We start from the raw sequence: 23,406 nt of genomic DNA on the forward strand, positions 1-23,406 counted from the left end.
AGCAGTGTGACATAAGACACCTGCTCTACTGGGTTTTGGTCGTGAAAGGGTCAGACTACATTTTTGTGTTAAAGATATGCTTTGCTTAAACACCCAAAAGCAAACCGTCAAGCTCAAATTTCTCTGAGCCAACTGCTGCTGTTGTTAGACATAAAACAGTGTTTTAAAACAGACAGTGCAGCTGAGGGTGTGTTAGCCTCTCTGCACCACAGCTGATGTAGCCTAACTCATACCTAGTAGACGTATATCAGCTGAATGGGCAACACAATATTACGTGACAAAAATTTGTATTCTTAAAACTTCTTTATGTAAATTTGAGGACTTTTGAAGCTTTATGTGTGTTTATGTTTTCCAGATTCTCCTGTGGAGATGAGTTGCCCTGGCAACCAACCAGCAGACATTTACACCCAAACCATGATCAATACCTACCCCTAATCAAATCAATTTTATTGTATAAACCTCAGCAAATATGTTTTTTTAAATTAACAATATATCAAAAATAACACAAATGAAGTCTGTGAGGTCTGTTTGGGTCTCTGTTGGGTCCCACAAATTTAGTGAAAATATTTCATTTAATACCTGAAATTTTGAAATTGTGCCATTAGAGCTTGAGTTCAGTTCACATAAAAAAAATAAATGATATATAAACAAATTAAATTCATTCAGAGCTTGTGAGTTCAAATTCAAATCTAGAATAATAAAGGGATGACATGGATGCAGCCTCTACCTGCAGCCGTTTTATCCAAATTATAGCATATGTCTGTGCATGTCTGTGTTTAGGTTTGGTAGGTAACAAAGAGATTTTTGTGCTATTTGTCTGCATGATTAAAAAAAAAACAACAACTCGAAAATCAGATGCAATGATAAAGCACACTAATGCTAACATCTAAATCATTTATATAAGGTCAGTTTTCCAGTACATTAAAGCAAATGAGTCAGTAACTTTCTTACCCTCCTTTGTGTATGTCAGCAGACGGAGGCCTCTTATTGGCAGTCCCATCCTGGTGCACCTTCTTATCCAGTGACAGCGACAACGGAGCGTCTCGCACAGGCAGCCCCAACACCAGCGTCTCCTTAGTAACAGAGACTGCCTCATCGCCAGTTCGACCCATGTGCTTCTTGGCATAGTCGAAGCCCTGGACAGGCTGTTGGGGGGAAAAGGACAACACAAAATATTTGAATTTGCACAGTCAAAGCTAATCCAGCTTTTAGCACAATCCAGTCGGGAGTTTTTGGATTGATGGACCAAAAGCAACTAGAGACATGAAAACAAACATTGAATGTAGAGCACATGCAAAGACCTCAAAAAGGCAATGCAACTGTTTCCGATATGCTGCACATGGCATATGCTGATGACAGGGAAATACTGTAAGTCAGTTTACTTTAAAACTCACAATAATGAGCAATGAATGATTTATCAGCCACAGAATGTGCAGATCTTGCAACTAGCATGAATGGAAAGAGCGCTTGACACCAAAAGAATAACTGAAGAATCAAAAGTGCAATTCAGGATTTCTTGCAGAATTTAACATCAGAGTTTTCCCATTTACATTACTGGTAAGCTAGCTTTCAGTTTAATCATATATGTTATACTGATGCATTACAACAAGCATGAGAATGAAGAAAAAATGCTTATTGTAATGCATAAAAAGAGCCAATAGCCAGCTGAAGCATATTAGCCAATTGTGTTGTGCTGATGCATGCATACAGCTAATGTTCACGACAGTTTCAGATGTGTGGTAGCAGATGTCTTTTCTGCCTGTTGCCATAGTAAAGACATAAATACATCTGCACTTTTTACTGTCTTTGCCTACTGTTTTGTGACATCAGTTGCCCATTGTTGCATTGTTCAGTGCACAACACCTTTTATCCTGATATAAGCACTCTGGTAATTGAAGCCAAAATGTTGGGTAACACACTTACAGCAGAAGCAAAAGCAGTTTAATTTGGTGAGAAGTCACCACACTTTAGAAAAGGTCATTGAATTGGATAGGCAATACAGTCCATGCAGTTTTTATGTCATGGCACAGAAATTAAAGTTAAGGCTCTTTCTTTTACTGGTAATAAAGCTACTTACACATATAGAATTTTACTTTGTGGATTCACTGAGGGTGTAACGTTTGCCAACTATTCGCAAAGTCTAACACTTGGATAGACTTGCTGCGCATGTTCTATGCAGGGCTCTGGATGTAACAGCAAAAACAAGGTGTTTTAATTTTTCCTTGTTGTTGTTTGCCTTCAGTTTCTGAACCTTGCACAGGATCCATAAACTCCCTGTGTATGGGTTTTTAATTTTAAATTTTGAATTCCCACTCAATACTGCTGCTCCGAGAATGTAACCTTAAGCTTTGATACATGAGTTTGTTTTTTTGTTTGGTTTTTTATAGACTGCTCATCATGTAAAAAGCCCCATAGCAGTACCAGCTGGAGTCGATCTCTGTGGCACATACACACCTATCACATGCCTGGTGTAGCCATTTCCAGTGATTAAAGCAGAAGCATAAGGCTGCAGCTTCAACTCTATTATGGATAGAGTCTATTCACTGGGTTTGTGTGTGTCTATACTTTTTTTTATCTGGTTAAAACCTTCTGTTTCACAAGCTGGGCTACTGTAGCTTAAACGTAAATGTGTGTTTATTATGTTTTTCTTTTCAGATTTAACCTCTGTGTGAATAGATATGTCAGTAAACACCATGAACGCCGGAGATGGGACTGCCTTCGCTTGACTGGACTGATAGATGAAAGACTTTAACTCACTTTTCAATTCATAAAACATTTTGAGTCCGTTGTCACCCTGAGCTTTTCACGCTAGCTGCAGCACTGAACAACCTGATGTGGGTGAACAGCGCTCAGAGTTCTACCAGCTGACACGACATGGTCTCCTGAATACTAAAGAAAAATTTCCAGATAAGTGTTGCTTCCATTTCAGATAAAAGTAATTGGATGGACATCCCTCCCTGAACCTTTTTTTTTTATCAGTCTCCAAACACCAGAGCTGGCATAATGAAAAGTTGAAAAATAAATAAATAAAAAAAGATTAACAGCACCTTTGAAGTCAGGGGTTTTGGCATAAAGAGACAGAACATAAAAAGAGGCGGCAGCAAAAGCAGTCTGAAAAGCCTCCGAGGCCTGGACACAATCTTTGTATTCAAATTAAGAAAAAGCGTTTAGCGACGCAGGAGTGAAAAAAATAAAGCATGGGGGGAAGAAAATTTCAATTTAGGTTACACAACCAAGTAGATGAAACCCAGATTTAAAAAAAATAAAAATTGCCGCCTCTTTTCTATTTTGAGCAGCTCTAAAATGGGACGTCTAATGCATTTGATGATGCATGCTAAATTCTGAGTGCGTGTGAGGTTAGGCAACGTGTGCATCCAGCTGACGGCGTTGTTAATAATTCATCAGTCATACACACTGCTGTACCATCAGCGAGCTCCAACACACGTGGCTGCAGACGTGAATGAGTGCCGGGGAAAGTGATAGGAGCTCAGATAGAGACGGAAAGAGAGCGGTGCACCGTAGGCCCTCTCACCATGCCATAAATATATATGGATTGAGTCCATCTTTACACGCATATTCTACCAACTGAAGTGATGTATGTTGACAGTTGCTGACTCTTTCATGTGAAAGATGTATGGAGAGTGCAAACACTCATTTGCCTATAACCAATGAGGAGAAAAGAAAGGGCAACGTGCAAGGTAGGAGTACAAGATGTGCTGTTGCAAATATGTCCTTCCAGCAGTATGGATGTGCATTATCGAAGCACAGCCATAAGGCTTCGTGCCACGGGGGCTGAACTGGCACTGAACTGCAGGTGATGGGTAAAATCATGCATGGAGACGGTATGGCTTCTCAGAAATGACAAAGCCAAGGGGATGTAACCTTGAAAAGCAGGCTGACATTTGACTGCACTGCCTCATGATCGTTCTTTCTCTCTGTTCTTTTCACTTTCACACATCTGTCTATTCAAATTGTCTCTGCCCTTTCTTCCTTTCCAGACTTTTTCTTTTCCATTCTCCCTGCCTTGTCATCTCGCTCCCTCGTTTCCTACGTCCACTGACAGTGTGTTGACTTAACAAATGGCCGTCTTTCATCTTGCGCGAGCGGCCCAGTTTAATGAAGACTTGAAGCCCGTGCTATGGGGTGATCCTCTGATCTCTCTGTCAGAGATGGATGGTGTTTTTCTCCACATCCATTTGGAATAGCACCGGAAGAAAGAAGGCGAGGAGAGAGAGAGGAGGACAGCAGCAAGAAGTCTGGGATTTCTTCCACTTGAGGATGTCATATGAAGTCACTCTGAGCACGACTCTGTGGCACCACCAGATTATCCTCCCTTTTCTCCCTTCAGTATCACACAGATGCTTCTCCTCTTGTCTAATTTTAACTCAGAGCAATACCCAACAGCAGCTTGATGAGGTGCAGCAGATGGATGAGATATGCTCTTTTCCCCCTGTGGCCATATTGATTTAAATTCAGCTCCAGCAGGGCTGATGGCGGAAGCACAGCAAAGAGATGCGCTTAAAAAAAAGAAAGAAAAAAAAAGACTATTTTTTTTTATTATGTATCTAAAGTAAGGCTGGATTGCACATCAACAAGGTGCTGCAGCGGTTAGATAAACTCCTTCTGGGGGCCAGTTGAGGCATGATGCAGCAAAATGCAAAATACCTTCAGTCCTTTAAATGGCAGCCACTGCATTGTACACTCACTGAACACCTTACAAATGAAAAATGGATTTCTTCTACTTTCGCTGATTCCACCTCTATTGTACTCCACACGGAGGCCAGCTATCTGAGGCTTTCATGCGTCTACAAGGCGGCACAGAGGGAGGAAAAGCCATTTTGAAGAATGTTCCGGCTGCACAGCAGAGTGATAAAGTGAGGAGGAAGCAGCAGAATCCCTCTTTAATGCTTAAACACACATGCAGACCTAATATAAGGCACAGTATTGATCAGCAGCTTTAGCTTGTCCTGCACAGCATGGGAATAGTTCACGCACATGTGCACACGCGAGCACAGTCGCACACAGGAGGTCAGCTTGATGGAGTCTGCTTGGTATTCAGATGACTTGATAAAACACACACGCAAGCTAGCTTAAGACAGACTCCGTTTACGCCTGAAATTTTGCATGGGATTTATATCTGCATGTCCCATGGAGGAAAATTCAAGATGCATACACAAGCATTAAAATTAGAATGTGTTGTAGAAAAAAATGAAATGACAACATTGGATCTTTGCCGGGTGTAAATGCAATCTGCAAGGTGTGACCACAAATCCAGCCAGTAACTTCTAATCAGCTCTTCTGCTTCTTTCTTCTTACATCCACTGCCAAGTTTGAAGCAAAAGCTGCCTCATGAAATCACTGATGTCTGTCCTTTGCTATTCTGTTAAGAGCCTCGTACAGAGGCTTTTTTTTTTTTTTTTTTTTTTTTAAACTCGACACCCTCGAATTTTGTTTTAAAGTTTTTAAACTTGAGACATCGAAGGATTTCAGCCCACATAGGGTTATAGATTACAGATTGGCATTAGTAAATTAGTAGATTAGTAAAAATGGAGAATTAAATTAAAGCCAGAATTAAACATTTTCAAGCCAAATTAATCAAATTAAGCAGTCGTCTTCTAGCATTTCAGTCTTTTTACTTTATAACTGCCTTTTGTGTTTTTCTTTTCCCCCACTGTAGCTCAGCAAGAAAACACTTTCTATGAGGAAACACACTGAGGGAATTTGGTGCTACAATAACTCACTCTGCAGGACTGGCTAGGCTGTTAATCTCAGTAATGCGTACCGTGCTTTATCCTACTTTTGGACTCTAATGGGGGCTATAATTTTCAAAATGAACATGTTATTGTACTCAGTAAGACTTGAAACTAGCGACTGAGATCATGAAGTCATTAGAAAAGTGCTCACTGAGGTAAACAAGGGAGACTTAAGACTTTCATACAAGTGGGGGGTCTTTCGTTGCAACCAGAATCCTCACCCCCTGCAGGCCATTAGACAGAATGCAGGGTTAGGGCACAGGTATAACATATGGGATGTTAGCTTTGGGTGCTGAGAAACAAATCAAAATGTATATACCAGAGAAACTAAACAGCTGACTCCTCAAAGTGCAATCAAATTATGAACAAGGCACCCGACTTTAAGTAATGAAATAACTGATGAGTTAAAATACTCCACTTTGATTACATCTCATTAAAGTAAGTTATTGAAATGAAAACTGTTTTGTGTAACAGTCTATGTAAGCGTGTATTTTCGCTGTAAAGCTGGGCAGATTGTGGACCCTCGAGTTGCCATTTAAAGACCTTCAGTTTTTGGCAACCCGGAGGTTGCTGCTTGATTGCACAGAACAAGCACTGCACGCCATTCCCCCTCTTTTTTTTATCGTTTCTTCTAACATCTGGCCCTTCTTATGTAAGCAACAAAAAAAATGATTTAAAAAAAAAAAACACCAGCCAGTACTGAATGTAGACTGGTCAGTATACATGCCGCCATGAGAATAATTAAAAAAGACCAAAATTAACTGAAAGTCTCTAACTCTAGTTTTCAGTTCCCAAACCTAAGTCCTGTTAAATATTTATCTGATTTATTGAATGCACATCTTGCTCGGGTTTGGGAGAGGGTAAATACAGTGGGTGTAGCTTCACGGCGCCACTTATGAAACCTCATATTTCGGGCCTCTTTAATATTTCATGTGCTCTCTTGTGAAATGCAACATTAAATGTTTACAAACAGTTTCGAAAGCAAACAAACCTTGAAGCTGGAAAATTTGAATGTTAATATATAATACTAAAAGGAGTGGAAAACACTCAAACCCAACACGTACATGTATTTTCCGAGGCGTCTACACATACTAGCTCCGTGTCCGACCAAAGACATCCCGCCTACCCCTGCATGCATCGTTCCCTCGACGCGCTTTGCATCTTGAGGGATGAGGATGAGAAAGGCTGGACCAAAATAACCAGCTGATATGTTCCACTGCAGTAACACTAACAACACTGATGGCCTCTGCACAGTTCTTTGTCATTTAAGACGTTTTTAGGCATCTTTATCTGTTGGCTCTGTTGCTGATCTGCTTTGAGTTCATGATCATATCATTTGGTGGAAAAACCACATAAAAAAAAGAAATGGGTTGGAGGTCTGTGTGCAGGGATCCTGCTGTGCCACTGCAGAATGTGAGCAGGATAAAACAAGCGGTCTGAAAGGGAATGGCAATAGCACAAAAAAGCCAAGGCTGATGACACAAGCTTGTGTCACTTTTTATGGATGCTACGGAAATAAAAATAGATCAGCTTGTTTCGCAGATGTTGAGCTTCATTTTTGCAATTCAAATTTATGGGTCCAAGTTAAAATGGCTTCTTCTTCAGGCCAATAGTATTGAGCTCATTTGGCTGTTTTTATGAGCCAGCATTTTATCAGCCAATCAACCCAAACCTAAACATTTTAAATCTCACAGAGCATGCTTTAGATATTTCTTCACCTGCTCTTAATGCTCCCTCTTCCAATTTCCTATTGATCTCTCGTAGCCAATGAGAATGGTGGAAAAAGTGATGTCCACAGAACAGCAGCCGCATGCAAGAATTTACCCAGCAACAAGGACACACAGAACACAGAGCGATAAGCAGCCAACACGCAGTTGTATAGCAACTGTTCAAACCCTATTAATTAATGAGAATAACAGCAACTCATTCATTCATCCACTGACTGTCAGTCTGCTATACACCTTTCAGGTGTCTTAGTGAATACCTGGTGGTGGTAACTGCCCTCCCTTCGATATGAAGTCTAAACAGGAAGAGAGGGAAATGGTCAGGAAAGGGTTATTACAGAATAGAATAGAATAGAATAGAATAGAATAGAATAGAATAGAATAGAATAGGAAACAGGTGGATAGGGGAGGAAGGAATGCATCAAATGTTCAGGTTTTGGCCATCACTCTAATCTGGGTTAATAAGGCTGTATTCACAGAGTAACAAGAGTAGCAAAACAAAGTAGGATACTTTTGACATGCCTACCATGTCGAGCTATAAAAAAAAAAAAAATGTGTATTTCAATTTAAGAGAATATGTTGGACACTTTTTTAAGTGAAAGATCACTAAACAGCTCATGTTATGGTGAGTTTTACCCGCGGCAAGAACATTAAATGTGTAAAAAAGTAATTTTAGCTCATTTCCCTTTAATGTGGCAGTCTGCTTTATTATGGCCTGTCCATAGAAGGTCGCTGGGTGGGGCTTTGTGCTTACACCCAGATATGTGTGCCTGAGATGACCATTAGGGATATCAGCTCTCTTTGATATCATAAAGAGCAAAGAGTAGGAAAAATTATAAACCAAGGTTAGTCAAACCTATTTGGTTGGAAAAGCAACAAGAAAAGGCAAACTTTTACACTTTCCCTCCACCTAACACAGTTTACAAACCCCTGGAAACTGTACTTATGTGCCACATATGTACCACTTTATAACAACATTATAAGCAAATGAAGCTTTAGTTTTATCCAATAACGTGTTTTTTCCTTATTTCTTACTATTTGATGGGTATAGAAGTTTTAGAATTGACTTTATAGCCAACGCTAAATGATGAAATATCTGTAATCAGTCAGCGTTATCCTTTAATGTGCACATCCGTAGCTTATTGTGGTGCAAACGGGATGCAATGAATTCAAATAATGGAAATTATCTGCAGGCCTTTCCAGTAACTCAGTGAGTCAGTTTGCTTTGTTTTGGGCTGTGAAATGTGAACATGGTTCACGTGGATTAACAACCAGCCACATCCCATAAGTCAAGTCACTGCATGTGCTGGAGTGGAGATCTAATGATGATATCGAATTTGAACTTAAAGGCGATCTAATTCTGAACACCACTGCAAGAATTTTCCGAAGAAATAAGGCTGGCAGGCTCGCTGCTTGTTTAGCACTTAACTGACTGCAGTGACACCAGCAGCTGTTGTTCTGGCATCATGTGCTGCATGGTGTCAATCTGACCCGATCAAACCCAGCTGGTAGCAATCCATAACAAACATGCCCATTTCAAATGATTGACTTTTACTTAACCTCACATTGGCTCATGTTGGCTGAATGCTATTATTGTGAAAGGGCCAACATTACCCTAAGGTCCACTTCCAGCACAACAGGGCCTGCCCATTTCCTTTTGGTCATTTGGTCTTTGCAGCATGCATGATTAGCAGTAACCATGGGCTATTGGGCAGTGAGAAAACAAATGAGTAATTCCGGGACAGATGGGATTCATTTTTCTGACCTGAAGGAACGGCTTAACACACTCGTTACTCTGCGCAATTTGTCACTCATAACAGGGTTATGTAATATTTTAGAAGATCCAATTTCTGGTATTGAGATTTGTTAAAGTGAAGCAATGACATTTGGATATTTTAGGTTAATTATTTTTTTTCCTCTTCTGCTATAAATACTGCAACAGTTGAGCTGCAGTATTTATAGCAGAGGGGGAGAAAGGAGCAGCAAAAGCAGCAAAGGGACAGAAAAAGTGGACGGACACAAACACAAAGGGCAATAAATAAAGGCAGGAGAAAGGGATGAAATCTTACCTTGGATCGAGTTTTAAAGGTCCTGAAGGCGCCTGTTTTAAAAAGGACCCTGTTTCTCTTACACAGAATGAAGGCCACCATCCCAATCACCACCATCAATAAGAAGAGAGGCGTCAGAACGGCCATGATCCACAGGTTGCTGGGCGGTGTCTTTACCACAGCTGCACACGAACACAAATGGGTTCAGTCATTAAAAACAAAACACTGTATAACAAGTTAATTAAATATCTTTACAAGAGCTGTTAGGCAAACTGATTCAGGCGGTTTTCCCAGGTGCCTCATTAACATTCTCTTTTCCACCTCCATGTTTTTCTTCTTGGACGTCAGCAGCAAGGCTATGCATGATTCACAGCTCAAAATATGCTGGGCCTTGATGCTAAGCCACTGCCTGAAATAAGGCAACATCTGATTGGCTCCTCAGCACAAGTAAAACAATTTAAACAGCAGGTGGGTGTGGCTTCTGCATAAGACCCAGAGGTTTTAAGAGAGAGAGGCGTGGCACTGAATTAAAATCACACAGTCAATGCTGTCTGCCAGAGATGAGCATATTAAGGACATCACTATTCTGTGACATCATAAAAAGCCAGGATATCAAATATCAAAATCAGGGAACAACTTGAAGTTCACCAGAGTTTTGAACTAATAACTTATTTCTCTGAGCTTCTCTTCAACACAGCAGTTTACCAAATGGATGCATTTCCATTACAAGAATTAATGTAGATGGTTTCCACTGAGGCCATGAAAGCAAAGCAAATGAATTTTACAGGAACACTGTGTTCAGCTCCCTGCCCAAACACTGTGTGGAGGAGCTGTGAAGGGCACTCGTGGTTGTTGGTGTCTTTCCAGATTCTGTATAACTCAGAGGGAGAAAAGGTAAGGGGGAACATTTTGTCCTCTCCAGCATATACAATACGAACAGTAGTTATTCAAAGAAAACTGACCTGAAAAGCATATCTAACCACAGCGTCCTCTTAATTTAGAAAATCCTGTTATGTGTTATTTTATTTCTATTTCGTTCAAAGCTCTGTTAGACGCACTGAGTATAACTGAAAGTTAATTTAAACCCAAATGTCACAGTAAGCCAACACTGCTGTGCCTGAGTTTAGCAGATCTCTCCTAGAGAGGAAGGTTTTAGCGGTGTGGGGTCTCTACAACTGGTGCTGAATGAGAAATGTGCTCTGTGAGTTGATTCTGCATCTATAATATCTCACACTGACAAAAGTTGTGTTAATATTCAAAGAAAAAAAAAAAAAGGTCCACGTACTTCATTGCTCCTATTTTTATGCTAATTAATTCTAAATTCTAGACTAAAATCTGCAAGTGTTCGAACAAATGGGAACAGATCTTTTTTACACCAGACATTCTGACTTGTCACAGCAGGAAAAGCACTTAATGAAACATTAATAACTTAATGGAGTCATCTTTCACTCTCTGCCATAAAGTGATCCCGTAAGCCGTGACAGTGAACCAGCGTGCATAACAGTAGAGCCGCTCCAAAGTGAAATGCAGCCATCATTAATCTGTCTACTGTGCAAAAACATCAATAGTTGATCAATGTGTACTTTGATATCACATTTCAACTTTGACAAATTATGCATTCATTTAGAAACTTTACATCAAGGATTTAAAACAACAGATCAAAATTTACTATAACAGCAGCAATTCCTAAGCGGGTAACTACACAGAGCGTATAGCTAAAATCGCTGCTTGTAAAACTAGATTTTCAACCTGATGAACACCCCGAAAACTTTTAACAGCTGCTTTTTTAACAGGCTGTGAAGCTTGTGTTTGTCCCAAAAACCGCACGTCCACCTCGATTAGCTGTGACAAAAACAAAAAAAATGCCACAAACAACCAGCAAACCTGGTTTGAAACTCCTTACATTATCTTCCTTGTCAAAACTTACACTTATTACATTGTGCATTTAATTCTTTTAAAAATACCTTTTATTATATAAATATTCTTTTAAACACTGTGGTTATATCTTTAGGTTCTGAACCTGTTTGTTTCAAGCTCATAATTATCATATAAATATACAGTTAGGATTAAGAAAAAAAAATAGCCCGCTTGTTATTTCCCAAATTGCACCCCACTATGGTTTAAGTTGATAACAATACTATACTACTGTATAATTTAGCATATATTTTGCAAGCATACTTAGTAATTAGCAACTGTAAGCAATTATTGTATCAACTCTAGTTCACAAACTTACAAATAAAGTCCTTCTACATAGAGCTCAGTTAATTTTGTAATTTTTTTTTTTTAATCACACAAATACACACAATTTAAAGCTAATGTAAGCGTTATACTGCAGGCATGAAAAATTAAGTCGAAGTCCTAAAAACTGCAGTTTCTGAAGTGGCCACTTGAGCCTGGCTTCAAAACTGAGTCTCCACAAAAATGCCCATATTTACAGCAATGCATGTTTACAGCCTGATCCAAACAACAGTTTTGATCTTTATAGCTAATATGTCATAACTAGTCTATGCTGGGTGAATTTATAAATTACCAGTTTTAGTAGTTTTTGACTGTAAAGCCTGCAAGGCCTAGCTTGCATCCTAGCTGGCTTTCTGGCTTCAACAATCAACATGGTCATGGCCAAAACGCTAACACTTACATTTTGTTATGTTAAAATAGCTTTTATGAATAGTGACACTGGGATAAATAAAGCCCTCTTTTGTGTGACTTGCCTGGTCCCTGATATTCATGACATATGACAATGTAACTAAACACTGGAGGAGTATAATGAGAAGCTTACGTTCAGCCTGGACTTGTACAAAGTATCCCAGGGTCAGAGCCATGGTCTGGGAGTCCAGACTGCTCAGTGTCTTAGCAGCTGTGGTTCCAGAGATGGGTGCTCCATTCAGCTGGGCATAGTAGGTCATCTCTGCTGGGTTCTTGGGACCGGGAAGTCTACGCATGCTCACCATCTGCAAGAGAATGGGGATGTCATAAAATCTTGAGTAATATGAGAAAAAAATGTTTTACCCCAGTTTATACTCAAAACATATTCTACGGCAAGATTTAGAACAAAATCCAAACTCTCTTTCTCTCTACAGAGCAAAGGATTAAAAATTCTTGCTGGTGGCCCAATCAAAACTCTGAATCAGCTCAGTTGCTTTAATCAAGTCGAGCATTTGGTGGAAGATAACTACACTTGGGGAAGACACTCGAGGATAACTGAGTCACTTGAAATCTCAATTTCCTTTCATCATACATCAAACACCATTTTTAATTTGACAAACATTACACGGTTTAATAAAGTCCGGTAATTTGATTTTGTCATAAGAAGAAGGGATGTGTGTTATTAAATGGTTGGATGATTTCTCCACCGGCTACACCCCGCACCACCCTTCCTGTCTCTCTCTGGGTGCCCCTCCCTCCTCCACTTTGCAGGCATAAAACCAGTCATCCATGGCAATCATAAAACCTTTCGGGTGTGTAAGGCATAAGGCCCAGGAAGAGTCAAACATTGTCTTAATTTGCACAATATGGAGCACTGGAGCCGGGAGGTGACAAACACACACACACACACACACACACACACACACACACACACACACACTCTTACTAGAGAACACAATGAAAATTAACTTACTGGCACTTGAGACCTATTTATGACAAATTTAAGACTTTATTTAAATATTTGTGTACTGCTTTTAAAGGTTTGACATTGCAGTGTTTCAGTTTTCATAAAGTTTACCCTTTCCATGTCAGTTTTCTGGCAGCGTACTTCATGCTCCCCTGCAGCTTACACGCTCAGAATATCAGAGCATTCTTGAACGCAACAACAGTTTTGAAACCCGTCCCCGCTGACTACTGTCAGTAGCGCTGTCCAGGGTGCTAAATCTGGAGCTGTCCAGGGACACGCAGACATTCACAAATAGTAAATTTGCTATTTCCCAAAGCCCTGCCAGAAGGGGGTTCAGGGAATGATACTGACACTATGTTCATTGATAGTTCTTCCAGGGCAAAGTATCAGTTATGAATGTTATTTATTACACTTAAATTTGATACACCATTTTGCATGGCTTAGAGGGAGGGGAAACAGAAACTTAACACTAAGGATGAACAGAAGAACCAAGATTTTTGATTGTTATGAACTGTGAATTGTGCAAAGCTACCAACGTGTAGTATAAGAATGAAATTATGTTGCTGGAAATTATCATAATAGGTCCTCTTTATCATCACTGTGAGCATCGTTAGTACTTTGTATAAGCAGAGTGGAGGCATATCAAAGACACAACCATAAGTATAATATTGTTATATTTTTCCAGTAAATATAGATATTAATTTGTTTTTGAAGCACAGAAAGGAGTTTAGAAACCAGTTTCTATTGTGACCTTCTGAGATTCTGTCCCACATTTTCTGGAAAAAGGTAGATGTCTACAGACCGAATGTGAAATCCCAATACCTAGAGCTATCTTAATTAAAAGATTAAAGCTAAACCTGAATCTCTGAAAAATAAAGTAGGTGAACACTGTGTACCAGTTTCTAGATACAAGAGATGATGAAATTTTACAGAGGTGCAAAGTGTTTTTCTTCCTGTATGGAGGAAGCAGAAGACACCATCATCACAGCCACACACTGAGATCCACAAATCCCATTTCCACCTACCTGTACGGTGTAGCCCCCCACAGTGGTGGCCCGCCGGGATCTCGCCGTCCGAGGGCCCTGCCTGCCAGCCACCAGGAAGAGCTCAGCTAGCCGTTGCTCCATAAGACTGGCAAAGCTTTGGTAGTTGACCTCCAGGGAGGAGCTGTCTACATCCTGGATCACTGTGAGTGGAGACAAGAGAGGACAGAGGAGGGATTTTGAAAGGGGGGTTCAGGCGGTCAAAGAGAAGAGAAACCGGAGACAAGTGAAGAGATGGAGGACAGGAAGGAAAATACAAACAGGACAAGAGCAAAGGGAGCAAAAGAGAAAATAGGTGTAAGGATGTGATAAAGACAGAAGGAGAGTGTAAAGAGAAATTATCTGAAGACAGTATTGATACTTGAGAACAAGGAAGGAAAATAGATAAAAGAAACAAGCAGACAGGAGATGAGTGGGCTATCAGAGAGGACTGGGTGATTGTCCCTTCAATTTAATAGCTGATCATCTTGAAACTTCTATCAGGGCTACAGCGGCACACAGATCAAACAGTCTGTCTGTATCACACACAAACATATAAACAAACACACACAAACAGATGAAGGTGCTTGCATCAATCTTGATCTTGAGTGTGCGTCTCTTACTAGAGGCCATAAGTGAGATGAAGCCATGGACAGACACACAAACGCGCGCACACACACACACACACACACACACACACACACACACACACACACACACACTTCAGAATCATTCACACCCGGCCGTGATGTGATGTGAAGTGATCTCTCCCTCTGCCCCGGTCAGGAAGCTGTGAATTATACATCAATAGGTTTTCCCGGGAACAGAGCAGCTAAAGGCACTCTGACACAGAGAGCTCAAGGGAGGGGGCACAAAGGGTGGTGGGAATGAGGGGGGTGGGCTCAAGAGGAAAGGAAAATGTAAAGATCCAATACCATTGTGCTGAATTGCAAAACAGCACGCGCCAGGCATTTAACTAACTGCTGTTCTGTCCAATCGATGCAGCTCTTGATTACCACTGATCACCAAGGAGCACCTCAGTCTGTGTGTGTGTGTGTGTGTGTGTGTGTGTGTGTGTGTGTGCGCAATTTACCCGTTATGACCCAGTAGTTCTTGGTTGCTGCGGACGTGTTGAGATTATGGTACTCAAGAGCTGGAGACAGACAGAGACAGAAATAGGAGGTTAGATTAGATTAGATTCAATTTATTGTCACTGAAAAAGTATCTAACACAAACAATGAAATGCAGTTTGGCATCTAATCTGAAGTAAAAACATTAACAAAATTCATAGAAATATGAGAAAGTCTCATTTGAGTCTTTTTACCATCTAAAATTTACTTTGGGATATTTTTCAGTATGTTCTAAAGATACACACATGCAGACCAGAACTTCTGATTTTGGATGGAGCTCCTTTCTATAAATAATAACACTGACACTTCCCCAAGATCGTATTTTTATTTATTTATCTATTTCTGGTGTACACTTTTATGGCGTGAGTTGCAGTTTTTTGTTTTTAACTCAGGCTGTTGAACCCATGTGGAACAGAAATAGAAAAAAATCTTTTGTTAAAGGTAAAGTTTGAAAACGTTCACCCCTGGATGTCAGTAGATTGTATACTGCAGTCAACTGGATTGTTTTTTCTTAGCCCTCCCAATTCAAATGCATAACCCTAGCAATAGTAGCCACTGGAGTAAAAACATGTTTTAGTTTGCCAAAAGAGATTAAATTTGCTGTATTTTTACTTTTTCCACCCCTGAGTCACCTCAAAAACCCAGGACACCATTCATCGGTAGAGAGTGTAGGCTGTCAGCCTGCCGTTTACCTCAGCAGTAAACGTCTATTTACTCTGGAGGAGGCTGTAAAACCTTTTGAAAAGAGTCTAATATGAATTAATGAGTCAGTGAAGCTCACTGCTGTCTGATGAAAGTGATACTAAGAGGAGTTTTTGAGGATATCCCGAACTGTTTTTTGCCATTATTAGTTAGCCAGCATTACTGAATCTTTCTTTAAATTAGCTCTAAGATTGTGGGCTCAGCGAATATGATTTATCAGAGGGAAACTCTGATTTTTAGGACACCAGAGCCTAACATCAGCTGCTATAATGTTAGCATATAACCAGCTGTTATTGTTGTTGTTGTTTTGCCAGCTCTTGTCACCTGGCAGGCCACCGGAGGGTCACATGGCTAATCTGTTGACAATAAATGATTGTGACAATACTAATAATAAATTGGCACATTTATGGACATTTTCATGTGTTAGAGCCCTGACCCACTTCAGAAGAGGTTCGAAATGAGCAAGGATAGAGAGCAGTGCAGGAGGAGAAAGACATAATGAGAAAGAGATGATAAAAATATATATGTATAAATGTCATATAGCCATATATAGTTTGAACGAGATATATTATGATCTTTTAAAAGTTACTTATAAGGTGTACTGCATATGTGGCCTGCTTCCTGTGAGGTCTGTCTCGGCTACTGTATTTAAGATAGCGGGGAAGCAGCTAGTTTCCACAATCCGGTGCCCAATCGTATGTATTTTTAATAGACTACTTCTAAGTTTATTTTCCCTGGTAACAATTAAATCATAATTAATAAATAATTGAGCTACACATCTATAATTATTACACAGCAGTGTGTGTGCAGGTCAGGTTTCATTATCTGCTTTGATTTCCTTTACCTCTCACATCTACACTAGCCTTCAGTCTTCCTTCCCGCTCGCGTGCTTCTGTTAGCATCTCACTCTCTGCCTGTTTACCTGTCAGTGTATTCATTTCCTAAAACGCCGGCTCCTTTCTGTCCACCCGGCCGTCTCCTTCTGCTTTTATACACACATCATCACTCCCTCAGCCCGTCGACCTCATTCTGTGTCCTGTTCATCCGTCAAGCTCTCCCTCCTTATTTCCCATCTGCCTGTTTCACCATCTGTCTCCACCTAACTCCTCTGAGCTGGCTGCTTGCCGAGCATTGAGTGTTTAGCCTGAGTCAGTGGCATTACAAGCTGCAGTAGCTGTTACCAGCCCGCGTCCTGTCTCCCCGACGTCTCTGTATCTGAACGCATTCATATTCACTGCGCTGTCCTCTCGAGTTAAACAAGTTCGCGTAAACACATAAGACAATCCGCACCGAAGTGTGAAAGTTTGGGCTCATTCACTTTGAGAACCTGCTCAATGTGCACTGATTTCATCAACACAACAGCTGGAAAAAAAGAGGAAGAAACTTGAAGAAGAGTCAGATGAAAAAATAAAAGCAAAAAGTTACTTCTGCTATCTAGAAAAATGCCATTTCTCAACAAGTGTAATATTATTGCCTGTGGACTATTTTCACCTGTAGATTGACATATTATCGAGTGAGCATTTACCATAGGCTGTATATAAAAGACAGATGCAGTCATCCTCACATTAACACTGTCACTTTAAAATGTGACAAAGAGCTTTATGACAGTAATCATTTTGCTTCTCTGAAACCAGATGTCACGAGTGAGAGGTGAAAGTAACTGAGGAATTGGGGGCGCTGTATTGTTATCAGCAACCACAGTAAGGATTTAGACACAGAGGATAGTGAGCAGATTGGCGTATATTGGATTGTTTTAATTGAACTAGTTTCTGCATTCATGGTAATACATGGACATATGTATCCAATTATTGCTTTTTTACCCTCAGTTTCATCTGTTTACCTTATGAACCTAAAATGTTTTTTTTCTCTGTTTTATTTCCATCAATCGCTCAAGCCACACCTGCTCCGATTGAATCCAGGGGATGAAGTGCTTTATATTCTGAACAGTAGTTTGTTTGAGGGAAAACAAGGATTCACAAAGAATTGCATCATTTGTTTGACTGACAGCTGAAGCAGCACGATATAATAACCACGTGAGATCAAAGCTCCCTCAGATGTACGCTGCCAAAATTCAGTCACACTAACCTATAGTTCTACACAGAAAGTTGTTGGGTTTTTTTTCCAAATCAGTCTCAGTTTAGACAACATTATAATGAGAATAATTTAGACATCTCACTGACCTGAAGGTAAGGATACACACCAAAGCAAATGCAGACACTCTATAAGGAGACAGGCTCAAACACGCACAGTCATTCCCTATGGCAGCTAATTAAATTCACATCACACATGCCTTTGCTGCTTTACAGGCACGCAGCATACTTAAGCCTATACTTTGAAGAATAATGAAATACACATGGTGAAAGATTAAAAAATATAATTATACTATAAGATTGCCCTTTAATCCTCAAAAATGCAAACACTTAAATGACTATATGCACCTCTGGATGCACACAGACTGTTCATATGAATCTCAGTATAACTCGGTATAACTGTAGTTAATTCTTCTGATCAATACAATGACCTGCCTATGATCATTTCCAGCCATTTGTTCATTTAATTATGTATTTAGATTATTATATACACAACCATTCGCTCACTGTTTCCCTAGAAAAACATCCTGCTTTTAAGAGAACAGACACTGCTTCTGTGGTGATGCCAAGTGGGTTTGCATGTGACTATGTGAAGTGTGATGTTTGAGCCCTTTGGGTGTTGAGAGCATGCACAAATAGATACTAATCTAATCTCACCGGGCTAAAATTAGCTCATTCGGGGGACATGGACAACAGACTGCCGATGGCACGATTGAGATGATCGGAGCTGTACAGCTGTTTGCCCTTTCAAAATCTCACAGATGGCAGCAGAGACGAGAGCGGAATACAAACAGAGCTCCTGTGGCTCATCTTTGGGGTCTATGGTCATTTACATATGTTTGTAGAGTCTTTTAATGATAGGAACCAAATAGCACCAACAAAATGACTGCGTCAGCTACTGCAATAATTAATGTTTACCATAAAGATCTTCAGGAGTTGCACTGTTTTTTTTTTAACTGAATGAAACACTTTAAGTGACAGAGGTGATTGCAGGTTATCCATTTGAGTAAAGAACACAAATTACTCTATATTACCCCAAAGTGACCTTTGTCAGGGTAATGCCTGACATAGTCAGTTAACTTAATCATTTCTTTAACTTGTTACCACCTTCCTGTAGTCTACCTACCTTCAGGTATTTCTAGCTAAATATAGTTATACATAAATTCAAATGAAATACATTTAAATTCCATTTAATTACAGGGGAATTACCTCACCCTCAGTCATGGGCTGTATTAATAATAATAACAAGCTGAAATAATTATTTCCTATATGACTTTATCAGTCCATCACATTTCTTCTGGCCCACTCCTTCCAATGTTGCTTCACTTCATGAAGTCCTGCAGGCATTAGGTTTATGCACGCCTCTCTTAGGGCCAGCCTTTCATTCAGGCTGAAGTCTGGGCTTTGGCTGGGCCACTGCAGCACCTTGATTCTTTTCTTTTTCACACACTCTGTTGTATATCTGCTGCTGTTCCTGGGATTTTTGTTCTGCTGAATGACCCAATTTTTCCTGAGCTTTAGCTGTCAGCCAGATGGCTTCACATTGCACACTTTGGTATACAGAGAAGTTCATCATCAACTCAATAACTACAAGATTCCCAAATTGTGTGGCTGCAAAACAAGCCCAAATCATCACCCCTTCACCCGAGTCTGAAATCTAGCTTTAGTAGTTTTTTCTTTTTTCATTTCTCCGAGTATGACACTGTCTGACCTGTAATGCTCAGAAACATCAATCTGAAGGATTGACAACAGCCCTGAATGTTTCCCACTTGTGAATAATCTTTCTCACTGATGAACTTGAAATTGTTTTGAAATTACTTTTAAAGCCTTCCCAGATTATTGCTGATGTTTTTCCTCCTTGGCATTAAAACAGACCTGAATGCTCCACACCAGCAAGCTGCCAAAGCCTGCGCTTTTATAGAGGTGGGCACATTTGCTCATGATCAGTTAATCAAGCGCATTTCATTAGCAGAACCTGTCTCCTACTTACTCTCTTAATTCCTATGCAAGTGCGGATGCAGTTTCACAGAGTCCTATGCAAACGTTGTTTTTCACACAAGCTTTCATGTGCGCTCCTGTTTTATTCTTCTCTCTAACTAAACAGTTTGACCTCTTTCTGTTAACATATATGTGATAAAAGACAATCACTCTTCTTGAATTAGAAAAAATATAAATATTGCAAGGAAGCCTTAGGTGACAGCTCTTTGAAATGTGTAGTAAAAAAATGAGTAGCACCTTGCATTTTGTAGGAGTACCTAAAATAATCTTACTGTTTATGCAGAATGCTACTAATGTCACATTATAGCAACCATAAAAACCATAACAGATAATGAGAGTTTTTAGTTAATTTAACTGCAAAATAATAAGTAACCAAAGCATAAAGCATAGCATGGCATAGGAATAGCTATGGAATAAATAAATTACATTAAAACTCTATGACATTAAAGCAGTTAGTTACATTTCTACTAGTCCTATCCATGCTTTCATTCACTCGTTTCATTTTTGCTGCAAGACATGCGTCACAACACCAGATGCTAAAGGAAAAATGAGACCCCAGCAGGTTTGATTAAACAGCAGAATCTGATGCTTTGATAATGAGAATGGAATAACTGCATCAGTCATGATATTTTAGAGAATGCCTCTTATCAGTGTTACCCAATCCTTAATTCCCCCGTAGAGAAGCAGGTCAGACATTTGTTATGTCACGAAACATGCAACGCCCTGCAGTGAACTCACTGGTTCTCAGTAGTCAGTGTTCATGAAGGTACCCTACATATGCCATGTCAGTTTCAGCCCAGCAGCACAAAGCAGCACAGATTAAGTAAAAGAACAATGGTTATGTAAAGACTAAAGGAATTAGTGTGAAGAGACTCACATCCGCTTTATGGGAAGAAAACAAACAAGAGCATCATCTTCTGTCGCCTCGCTCTGCTCTGCATGTGTTCGATCCTCTTGTGTCAATACTGATATCTGACCCTGACAGTCCTCCACTCTGCCTCTAACCTTTGTCTAAGTCATGTTCTGCACCCATGTTCCCTTCCTGCTGCATAAAACCTCACAAAAACACACATGGATGTGGGAACCATCTCTGTTCTTGTTGTGTTTTCATTTCAGCCTTCCCAGCATGAGTGTAACACTCTAGCAAGACAGAAAAAATAAATAAATAAATAAATAAATGAACACAATCCCTGATATTTTCTTGGTTTCGGATTTTAGAGGCAGATATGCAACGTGTCCAAACCTACCTCAAATTTACCTCAGGGTGATATATTGATTAAAGTGGAACAGAGCAGGGTTAATAAAAAATGTAACGTATTTATCTATTTGAAGTTCTTCTTAGTAGGTGATGAAGATACCAGCAAAACAAAAACTACAAAGTCACCTTTTCAGCTATAAACTATCCCTGACAACGCAGGAGTCTCCTTCTGATTTGTCAGAATGAGCTAAAAAACAAAAAACAAATACCCATTAGGGCAATATAATGTCAAGTCAGTATAATGTCAAAAGCAATCTTGCTTGGTGATGTACCTCAACACTCTGAAATGTCACTCCTAAGTCTCCTACAATGGCAGCTGTGGATGAGGTTGTTTTGACAGTGTTATAACAAGCTCTGGCACAGTGCATTGACATATAAAGCTAAAGTGTTGCAGCGACATTTAACTAAACATTGCAAAGCGTGATTGTAATATTTCTTAATATTTTCTAAATTGTCAGAGTAACATGCCTCACCCGATGATGAATTTCTCATTTTAATTTCCCCTTGCAGCCCTTTATAAAAGATTAGAAATGCATCATAATCATCCAGCCGCGACTCTGAGGAGATGGCTTGAAGGTAGATCTTGTGAATGAGTACTGAACACCCTGAACTCTAATTTACTGGTTATACATCATTTATTCTGAATTAGACTGTTCTAGCCAAGTCTTTGTGTGCTGCACAAAGTGACAGTCGCAGTGATTAATAATGAAATACTAAAAACCCGCAATTCCTCCAATGGCCACTTGAGACTGGCTCCAAAAGTGAGTCAGTTTGCTTGTTAAATGCACAACTAACACCATTAACTTCATGTTTCTAGCCTGATAGGCTACAATAGAGAGTTTAACCCTTCATAACAACTTTGAGTGGCGTAACTGATTTCATTGGTCGATGGCGCCAATCAGCATCACCTTCGCTAACTGGAGTCATTCTAAAAGACCTCTCGACATCATTTGTGCTGTTGGTGATTTTCAAAACTTTCTCACTCCCAAAGCGTAACATTTTACGCTAGGTGACAAATCGTCTGTATATTACGCTTCCGGGCACCCAACACGTCCATATATTACGAGATCGGAAAAATGAGGAAACGTGAGAACTGTTTGGAACGAATCTACACATGTACATTTGTTTTACTTAAATCGCTTTGGAAAACACTATCTAACGTCATTAAAGTGCTGGTTAAGGTTAGGGATAAGGTAAGGAATGGAATGTGTATTACCACGGGAGCATCATTCTACTGGATTTCATCCATAACCCGGCGTGTAGCATAAGAATGCGGAAGGTCACCTTTCACGTTCCTCAGGAAAGCCTCTGGACTTGACAGATCGTCACTACATTACGCCTCGGGAGTGAGAACGGGCTCTGACTTCTGGAGCATTTTTAAAGGATTATCTGAATACATTTATGGCTTTTTTGTGGTGCAGATCAGCCACAAAGTTTAACTTCACTTTTGTGAGTGAGCACTAATGAGCAGGATGGAGCTGCTCAGTAAGCTAGCCAATGGGCTGTTTCTTGCCTAGCACCTCATCACTCTCTATTTCTAAACGTAGTCACTCCAGACTGCAAAAAAATAACATGGCAGTAGTCAGACCACTAAAGTTGAAGCTTAAAACCTGTGGTGGCCATTACATTGTATATAAAAGATGGTTGTAGCCAGTCTATGGGTACCATAAACTGTTAATGTGGTTGCTCAAAAATGGGACTCCTACCTGCAGCAAACCACACTGGAAGCAATGTAAAGCATGCTTTAATCCTCACAAAACCCGTTTCTGCTAATCAGCAGGACAACACAGAGTATATATTTGATAGACAGATGCACTAATTAAATTTCATTACCATTTGTTCTGTTGGTCAAATTCCTATTATAAACTTAAAACTGTCATTAAACTCTAATGGGACAAATAAAACCAAAATCATCTGTATGGCTATCTTACAACAAATTCTCGATTATTCTGTGTCAATGTACAGTATGTACAGTGTTGGTATTTGGCATCTTCCAGGTGTAGAGATGGCAGCAAAAAAGGGAGATTAATGTTTGCTAAACTATAGTCTTTAGCTGTAAGTGCAAAAC

General features: G+C 39.8%; 1 protein-coding gene across 6 annotated transcripts in view; it reads right to left on the bottom strand.

Annotated features, from left to right (window-relative positions):
• Positions 1–23,406, bottom strand: part of kiaa1549la (KIAA1549-like a) — a 125,160-nt gene that overhangs the window by 36,191 nt on the left and 65,563 nt on the right. For 5 of the 6 annotated variants that reach the window (XM_025909036.1, XM_025909038.1, XM_025909037.1 and 2 more), the window contains 6 exons: positions 15,254–15,313; positions 14,164–14,324; positions 12,305–12,476; positions 9,547–9,707; positions 7,738–7,773; positions 952–1,145 (listed from right to left, as the gene is read on the bottom strand). In XM_025909036.1, coding sequence (XP_025764821.1) covers positions 952–1,145; positions 7,738–7,773; positions 9,547–9,707; positions 12,305–12,476; positions 14,164–14,324; positions 15,254–15,313 — 784 coding nt within the window. The remainder of the gene's footprint in view (positions 1–951; positions 1,146–7,737; positions 7,774–9,546; positions 9,708–12,304; positions 12,477–14,163; positions 14,325–15,253; positions 15,314–23,406) is intronic. The other variant, XM_013265557.3, reaches the window with a different exon arrangement.

Source organism: Oreochromis niloticus, linkage group LG7, assembly GCF_001858045.2.
Source record: "Oreochromis niloticus isolate F11D_XX linkage group LG7, O_niloticus_UMD_NMBU, whole genome shotgun sequence".
Lineage (NCBI taxonomy): Eukaryota > Metazoa > Chordata > Actinopteri > Cichliformes > Cichlidae > Oreochromis > Oreochromis niloticus.